This window comes from Microtus pennsylvanicus, chromosome 3, assembly GCF_037038515.1.
Source record: "Microtus pennsylvanicus isolate mMicPen1 chromosome 3, mMicPen1.hap1, whole genome shotgun sequence".
NCBI lineage: Eukaryota > Metazoa > Chordata > Mammalia > Rodentia > Cricetidae > Microtus > Microtus pennsylvanicus.
In genome coordinates this window covers 13067977-13077250 of record NC_134581.1, presented here as the reverse complement: position 1 = coordinate 13077250, position 9274 = coordinate 13067977, and the positions used below count along the sequence as shown (strand labels likewise).

Below are 9274 nucleotides of genomic sequence, written 5' to 3'. Positions count from 1 at the left end.
GATTCTATTTTATGGCCATGTTTTTATTGCTTGTGTACTTGGTTATACGATGGAGTAAAGTTTGATAAGTAAGCCACAATATATAGTTTTATTGCTCATTTATAAGTGCAAAAAGAGACACCACTTGATTATCTGTGATAGGCATTCAAATGAAATTGATACCGAAACAGTTTCTTTCTTCTTATCAGTCTTTCCTCTCTTTTAAGACTAATGAAAGTACTTTATACTTCCTTGTTTATTCTTAGGGCTAAAGGGCGAGCTGCCCCTTCTGGAAGAATCTGTGCAGAGCCAGAATTGCTCATGAGACCCTGCATTAAAAGGTTATGGTGTTCTGTTTGATGCTTGGGTATTTGTCCTAGTTTTGTTTTTATTGCTATAATAAAGAGCAAAAACAAAAAGAACTTGAGGAGGAAAGGGTTTATTTCATTTTATACTTCCAGCTAATAGTCCATTTATGAGCTACATCAGGGCAGGACTCAAGACAGGAATCTGGAGACAGAATCTGAGGCAGAAGCCACGGGGTTGCTGCTTACTTGCTCAGCCTGCTTTCTTATACAATCTAGGACCACCTGCTCAGGAGTGGCACCATCCTTAGTGAGCTGGACCTTCTCATCCCAATCATCGGAAAATGCTCCACAGACTTGCCTACAGAAATTCTGAGGGAGGCGCTTTCTTAACTAATATTCTCTCTTCTCAGATATGTCTACATTTGTGTAATAATTTGAATAAGAATGCTCCCCAAAGGTTTTATATCTATTTGAATGCTTGGACTGCAGGTGGTGGAAGTGTTTGGGAAGGATTAGGAAGTATGGGCATGTTGGCAAAGATGTTTTACACTGGGCTGGCTTTGAGGTTTCAAAAGCCTCAGTTAGCTTCCACCTCATGCTTGTGGATCATGAGAAACATGATCATCATCATGTGAGGTCTCTGCTCCTGGTCCAGTGCCATGCCTGCTTGCCTACTGTCATTCTCCCTGTCAGATGGTGATGGACTCACCCTCTGAAACTGTAAGCCCTTTAAATGCTTTCTTCTATATGCTGCCTTGCTCATAGTGCTCAGTAGTAGAAATATATGTAAGATTGTATCACATTGACAAAACCAGCAGGGTTTACATTTTTTTCTCTCCAGTCAGGGAGGGCTCTCTTTCCTTTTACTTTAACACTGACCTCTAAAAATATTTTTGATCAGATGTATTAAAATACATACACAGGTTTATAAAAGAATTTATTAGGGGTAGGATGACATGGGACAGTATAAAGTAAAAATCTTACAAAGTAAAGTAAAACAATCTTACAATGAGGAATTTTCAATTTTGTTGTCTGTCTGGAAATTTTAATTAATTAATATATAAACTCTCCACTCTTTAGCCCAGGCTGGCCTTTCAGTAATCCCGTCCCAACACTTCAAGTGCTAGATTACAGGAGTGAGTCACTGTGGTGGTCTGAATGAGAATGCTCCACATATGCTCACGTCTTTGAATATTTGGTGGCGATGTTTGGTATGTTTAGGATGTGTGGCTTGTTGAAGGAAGTACGTCACTGGGCTGGGCATATAGAGTTTAAAGACTCATGCCATTTATAGGTTGTTTGCTGTGGGACCATGGTTCTCTACACTGTAAAGATTTGTTGCTTATTGCTTTAATAAAATGCTGATTGGCCAGTAGCCAGGCAGGAAGTATAGGTGGGGCCACCAGAACAGGAGAATTCTGGGAAGAGGAAAGAGTCGGTCTGCAGTCATCACAGGCGTAACCCAGATGCAGAGGAAGCAAGATGAGAATGCCTTGCTGATAAAGGGTGCCAAGCCATGTGGCTGACACAGATAAGAATTATGGGTTAATGTAGGATGTAAGAGTTAATAAGACGCCTGAGCTAATACGCCAACCAGTTTATGATTAATGTAGGCCTCTGTGTTTCTTTGGGACTGAACAGTTGTTCTCTCTGCTTCATGCCTGTGGATCAAGATCAGCTCTCAGCTTGCTGCCCCTGCTGCCATGCTTGACACTCCCTGTACTGGTGATGGCATCTTGTCCCTGGAATCATAAGCCCAAACAACCCTTCCTTCTGTATATAGCCTCAGTCACAGTGTTTTATTACAGCAACAGATGAGGAACTAATATAACCACCAGACCTGGCTCTGGCAGAATTTTGAAAAATAAACATAATCTGAGATGAAAAACATGGCAGATTTATTAGCTATTGACATCTGTTTATTTAGTAAAGGAAAAGAGCCAAATCAAATATAACCAAATGAATAACACAGAAATGAATTACTGTAAAGTGGAACCTTTTTAATACAAAACAGAAACTAAAAATCTAGATTTAAAAATGCACTATAGGAGCCAGGTAGTGATGATGCACACTTTTAATCCCAGGACTCAGGAGACAGAAGCAGGTGGATCTTTGTGAGATCGAGGCCAACCTGGTCTACAGAGTGAGTTCCAGGACAGTCAGGGTTACATAGTGAAACCCTGTCTTGAAAATCAATAAAACAGAACAAAATGACTATAGGTATGTAAGATGATACTAATAAGGAATTTTGGGTAAGACACAAGCACACACACAGATGATATTAAAAGAGCACATATACACTTTAGAGTTTTACTCAGCAGTAAAAAACAATGACATCTTGAATTTTGCATGCAAATGGATGGAAATAGAAAACACTTTACTGAGTGAGATAACCCAGACCCAGAAAGATGAATATGGTATGTAGTCATTCATAAAGGACATTGAGCTTATAATTCGTTATCCTAGAGAAGCTAAATAAGAAGGTGAACCCAAAGAAAAACATATAGTTATCCTCCTGGATATTGGAAGTTGACAAGATTGCCAGGCAAAAGTTAGGAGCATGGGGTGGGGGGTGGGGGGTGGGGTGGGGGTAAGGGAAGATGGGGAGAAGGGAGAAGGGGAGGATTGGGGAGAGCTTGGGGGAATGGGATGGTTGGGATGGAGAAAGGATGGATATGGGAGCAGGGAAGTAGATATCTTAATTAAGAGAGCTATTTTAGGGTTGGCAAGAAACTTGACTCTAGAGGGGTTCCCAGGTGTCCAAGGAGATGTCCCAGCTAGTTCCTTGGGCAGCAGAGGAGAGGGTGCCTGAACTGGCCTTGTCCCATAGCCACACTGATGAATATTTTGCATATCACTATAGAGCCTTCATCTGGTGATGGATGGAGATAGAGACAGAGACCCACATTGGAGCACTGGATTGAGCTCCCAAGGTCCAAATGAGGAGCAGAAGGAGGGAGAACATGAGCAAGGAAGTCAGGACCACAAGGGGTGAAGTCCACCCGTGGAGACGGTGGGACTGATCTAATGGGAGCTCACCAAGGCCAGCTGGAATGGGACTGATGGAGCATGTGATCAAACCGAATTCTCTGAATGTGGCAGACAATGAGGGCTGAGTGAGAAGTCAAGGACAATGGCACTGGGTTTTGATCCTACTGCATGAACTGGCTTTGTGGGAGCCTCGTCTGTTTGGACACTCACCTTCCTAGACCTGGACGGAGGGGGGAGGACCTTGGACTTCCCACAGGGCAGGGAACCCTGACTGCTCTTAGGACTGAGAGGGAGGGGAAGAGGAAGGGAGGAGTGAGAGGGAAATGGGAGGAGGTGGAAATTTTTAATAAATAAATAAATTAAAAAAGAATAAAAAATAAACATACATAGCCTATGACAATTATATTACCAGGTTTCCATAGGCTTATTAAGAAAACAAAAAATTTAAAAATGCTCCCAATACACACGCACACACAGTGACTTACAAAGTGGCAGCCTACTTTTTCTTGTGTACATGAGCTATGTGCACTGTGTTAACAAACGTGTAGGTGTGTGCACCATATTCATTGAGGCAGGGTTTCTCAGTCTGACACCAAGTTGATGGATATGACTTGCCTGGCTAGCCAGCTTGCCCTGGAGATCCTGTCTCTGTTTTTTAATGCTAGCATTACAGATGAACTCTATACTTGCCTAGCATGTATGTGGATTCTGTGCATACAAGTGCTTTAGTTGTGGAACCATTTCCCTAGTCCAACCAGCCCATTAAAAGATCTTTTTATTTTTTGAAAATTTTATACTTGCATATAATGTATTTTGATCTTATCTACCCCACCCCACTACCTCCCTCTATTTTCCCCCTGGAACCTCAGAATCCATTTTCCTCTCAACTTTAAAATTATTATTATTAATAAATAGTCCTGACCAATTATTATTTTTATGGTTTATCTTTATTATTTTTAATTACATGCACATGTATGTGTGTCTGTGCGAATATGTACAAGTGAGTGCAGGTGCCCAGGGAGGCCAGAGGTGGCAGATTTCCCTTGAACTGGGGTTAGAGATGGTTATAAGCCACACAGTGTGGGTGTTAGGAGTCAAACTTAGGCCTTTGAAATAGCAGTATGTATTCCTAGCCACTGAGCCATCTTTCCAGCTCCTGAGTCCAATCATTGTTGGCCATATGTACACAGGTGTGGGGCCATCCACTGGAGCATGGCCACACACACAGAAAAGTTACTCTCTTTTCTTCAGCGGCCAACAGTTGCCAATAGCTCTTTGGTTCCGAGGTTGGAGTCTCAGGAGCTCCTCTGCCACCCATGCTGAAATTGTGACTGGCTTGATCTCGTGCAAGCAAACACAATTCCTAGCAGCTCATTTTTAATGTTTGAACTAATGATGTTTCCAGATATGTGTTTCAAACAAAGAAACATAGTATTGCTTTTGCCAAGACAATTTTGTCTAAAAATACGAAAAAACAAGGGAAACATGAAAAACACATTAATGTCATAAGAGAAATTTATGTAAAAATATATCGATTTTCACCTATTACAATAGTAGAAATAGCTGGGTGGCGGTGGTGGCGCATAACTCTAATCCCAGCACTTGGGAGGCAGAGGCAGGAAGATTTCTGTGAGTTCCAGGATAGCCAGGGATGTTAACAAAGAGAAACCCTGTCTCAAAAAGCTAACTAACTAACTAACTAACTAACTAACTAACTAACTAACTAACACAATAACAGAAATAAAAAGTATAATACCTGATTCAGACAAGTAAACACAGCAGTGAGTATTTGTTATTAAAAATGGAAAAGCTTTATTTTTTGACATCAAGGAAAATTATGAAAGATTTGTTGAGGAAAGAATAAATAGGTACAGATCCAGCCATCTCATTCTCCAAAGCTGCATAAACATTTGCAAAATTTTCCTTCATCTATTAATATATCCCCAGAGCAGCCATCCCACGCAGACCTGGGGCATTCACATGTCAAAATATTCCACAGAGATCTGGGAACAGATATTTTTGGGAGAAAGTAGTTAATGTGCAGACTGCCCACAATATAACCCAGGGTTCCAGACTGCGTCAGGAACTCCTGGTGATGACAGAACGTTAGTGTCGGTCCCAGCATTCTGCACAACATTTGAATCATTTGATACCACAGCTCTTAGGACAAGAGGACCAGCTGCTGTTTCTGTTGCCAAAGATGGCAACATATGAAGGAGAGGTAATGGTGAACTTTTAAAGCTGCTTCAGAACACTTCCTCAATGCCTATTTTTACAGAAAAAGAAAGCCAGGTGTGGTGGCGCATGCCTATAATCCCAGCTCTGGAGAGGCTGCCGGCTTTGCAGACCTGGTGAATCCCAGGTCAACGAAAGATTTAATGTCTTAAAAAAAAAAAAGGGATCATGGGTTTTGAGGAATCATCCGAGGTTGTTCCTCATGTATGCCAAGAGTCTGTGGACAGACAGACAGATATACACAGTTTGTCTTAGCATACTTTTCCGTGTGTGTTGAACCTCCAGGATTGATGCCATAGTGACAGCCCCATGAACTCTAAGGCTGACCAATCCTTTGATGTCTTAGTGACAATGGCCAACCCAGTAAGCCCTTCTCGAAGCCATTAGACAAAATCCTAACACGGAACCTGTGGGCTTATCCGGGGGCTTCTGAAAGCTGCCGTCTTCGTAGGTGGGAGGTTGAATCCAAGAGCATTTTGTGCCCTTTCCCCCAGATACCTGATCAACTATCATTTCCTGCTAGAGGTCTTCTCTGACCATGTTCCCCAGCCAGAGACCCCACCCTTAAAATTTTCTCACCATTGCTTGCTGCTGAGTTTCACGACAATCTGTCATTACCTTGTTTATCTGCTCACGTTCATCTACTCAATTAGAAGGCAAGTTTCCCCGAGAGCAGGAGCTGGTCTTCCGGTGCCTTGAACTTTGAGCCTGCTGGGCTTCCAGATATGGGGGATTGAAGGACAGGCCCACAGTTTGGTACGCACCTGTGTGTGAACGGGTCTCATTATGATGATTCAAACTCCGACGCTCTGCCACGGGCTCCGGAGTACCTGGGACAACATACCTGGTTTTATGCTGGGAATGGAACCCAAGGCTACAGGTATACTAAGCAAGTACCCTACTAACTGGGCTACAGCCTTAGCGGGAAATCTCTCTAAAATCAGGTATTTTCATCTCGCCAGCCACACCCACCCTCCTCATCCTTGCCCACAGTAGGCGCGCCAGGTGTCTCACTTACCCCCAAGCCCTGCCGCCAGACCGCTTAGAGGCCACGAGGCTAAGTACGGTCACGAAAAGCTCCGGTACCAACTCTCGGGACCAGGCCGGGCTTGAGCGATAGCGAGTCGCCCTCCCCGCCACCCGCTCCATCATCCGAGGCGCACCGGCCGCCCCGCAATCCAGGCGGTACCCTCTGTGCCGCGCGCGCCCGTCAACTCGCCGCCCTCCACAACTACTTCCGGGTGAGCGGGTCGCCGGCCGGTGGCCCCGCCCCTCTGCCCCGCCACCGCCGCAGCTGCAGCCGCCGCTCGGGCTGCGGCTCATCCCGGGTCGCGTTCGCCGTCCCGGCCGCGGCGTGAAGGGCACCCTGAGTGTGGCTGCGTGACCGGCCGCGGCGCGAGGAGCCCTTCTTCTGCCTCCCTGCGGCCCGCGCGGTGGACGGTGTCGGGACCGAGTGTGGCCGCCGCGCCCCTCGTCCCGCTCCCGGGCGGCCGCTCCGGCCCTTCCGGGCGGCGCCGCTGCCTCAGCCCGCTCCACACGCAGGTAAGGGCAGGCGACCGGCCCGGCTGTCCCGAGGCGCTGCTCCGGGCTGGGGTCGCCTGGCGAGTCGCCGGCTCCCGCCCCCACCCCCCCGCGAGGAAAGAAGGGGTTACGCCCCTTGGACCGGGCATCTTTTGGGACAGCTGGGTGCCCCAGCTCCCGTTGCTCCCAGCGCCACATTCCCTCTGTTCTCGGGCTGTCCCGGGAGGAGCCGCCCCGGGAACCGTGTCAAGCCGGTGGAGGGCGTAGCTTTTTAAAATGAGATACCCCCCCACCCCCACCCCGGTGCTTCCTTCTTGATCTGAATTGAAGCGCGGGCTTAACAGACTCAGGGCAGGACGGCCAGGGTTAATGCTTGACTAATACGGGGCGTTATTTACACCCACACTGGAGTGGAGTTCCATAGCTCTAGTCAGGCCTGGTTTTCCTTTGCTGTGGCTGACCAGCAGGAAACAAGGGACGTAAGAAAATAGAGGAGAAAAGTTAAAGTGTTTGCTTTATGTATTTTTTTTCCCACCTCGAGACATACAGACAAAATGCTGGAACATGACTAAAGGGCACCCTAAACTTTCATTATTTGTAGCGCTTTTTGATTTTCCCATTTAGTGACTCAGCATTTTTGTCACAGTTTTTGTACAGTAGGCTGATTGACTCCAAGCGGTATAAGGATAAAGAGTGACCGCTATTTGTGTTGTGTTATCACAATGGGAAGAAATGCAGAAAAGGAATGAGGAGCTAGAGTGCAGGGTACGGATGGATACATTCTTAATCAGTGCTTGCCGGTTCCTCAAACCCCAGTGTATGCCGGAGGAGAAGGTGTGAAAAGCTGCAATTACTGGAGAGTGCATAGCGTTGCAGGGAGAGTTAGCTGGCCAAGTTTACCAGGGCTTGAGTGTCTTGAAGAGGTAGCCCGGTTTAACCCGCATCACGCTCTGTTTAGCAGCTACAGAGGGATGATGACCTCCTCTATTTAATAGACCCATACCGAATAAGACTTTCGGAAAGTGTGATTCATGTAGGAAGTGAGGTCACACTGTGTGAATCATTGATACGGATCTTCATATTGAAATAGTGGAAAGCTAAGTTTGTTTCTCCCCGTTTAATTAGATAATTTTACTCTTTTTGTAGCAAGTGATGTTTAATGTTTGGTTCTGTCTGTTGTTGGGTGGTTATTGTCATGCACTGCGGTTGGAAATAAAACTTAAAAGCTTGCATAATGTTTTGATTTATAATCCTTTGTTAGTTACTACATGGACTGCTGTGATTTTTACCCCCTCTTTTTTTTTTTTTAAACCAGATGTGGGAAGACAAATGAAGGGGTTTAGATGCCAAATAAATGTCAGTGGAAAGGAGAGCTACCGACACTAAGGTAGGAAAAAGTACTGTGGGAGAGTCTGTACTATATAAAATAGCTTTTTGAGTGGGAAGCTGGAGAACTTGGCATTCTAGCTTGAAAAATGTTGAATGAGTCTACACTAACTTCTGTTCTGTTCTGGAAGGAATTGTGTATTGAAGTTTTGGGTTATTTTTAGAATCAATTAATTTCAAACTAGAAAATTTTTTTATTGCTGCAGTGTAATTTGATCATTTTAGTCTTTCAAAATGAGATGCAAAATAACTTTGTATCCCACAGTTCTTGATAATGATGACCTGTTTGCCCGATTTTTTTTTTTGTTTTTTGTTTTTAGAGACCTGACTATTTTACCTTGATTGACAGTTAGAAGTCCTATTGATTAATTGGAAAGTAATATCAAGTTTAGTTTATCGTTGTTGCTTAAGACAGACATTCCTTTAATTCTTTGACCACATTTTGGCATCTTCTTTACTTTGGGTATCCATTCTTACATTCAGAGTGTTCCCTAATGTTGCTTTTTGTTTTTGTCCTGCTGATAAGATGATGACTTAGAAGTTTCTGTTCCTTGTAAACAAAGATTCCCTTTGGAAAATCCCTTGTGAAAACCTTACTGGGGACAGTCATGATACATAAATACTTAAGGGAAATCTTTTTAGGTTAGGATTAAAGAATCTCCATAGTGAAGGAAAAGAGATAGGAAATTTATTTGGTAGGGTATCACTCTTTTGTAATACAGAAACAAGTGTTTCATGAAGAAGGAGGGAGTGAGTTCTGGTAGAGGTCTTTGTGAATTGCTTACCTGTTCCTGGAGTGAGAAGGAGCAAAGCTGACGATGTGATGAGGTGGGGTGAGCCTTCTTGTGCAAGGT

General features: G+C 44.4%; 2 protein-coding genes across 23 annotated transcripts in view; one reads left to right on the top strand and one right to left on the bottom strand.

Moving 5' to 3' along the window:
* Nucleotides 1-5010: 5010 nt before the first annotated feature.
* Nucleotides 5011-7232, bottom strand: LOC142846701 (uncharacterized). The gene is made up of 2 exons (XM_075967537.1): nt 6532-7232; nt 5011-6343 (listed from the first exon to the last, which is right to left on the bottom strand). The coding sequence occupies exons 1-2, from the start codon at nt 7230-7232 to the stop codon at nt 6298-6300; spliced, it is 747 nt and encodes a 248-aa protein (XP_075823652.1). The 3' UTR covers nt 5011-6297.
* Lrrfip2 (LRR binding FLII interacting protein 2) overlaps nt 6801-9274 on the top strand; it is a 110785-nt gene continuing 108311 nt past the window's right edge. For 6 of the 22 annotated variants that reach the window (XM_075964407.1, XM_075964404.1, XM_075964405.1 and 3 more), the window contains exons 1-2: nt 6813-7055; nt 8350-8421. The gene's annotated coding sequence lies outside the window, so the exon portion shown is untranslated. Of the gene's footprint in view, nt 7056-8349; nt 8422-9274 lie in introns of all 22 variants that reach the window. The other 16 variants (XM_075964389.1, XM_075964386.1, XM_075964388.1 and 13 more) reach the window with 8 other exon arrangements.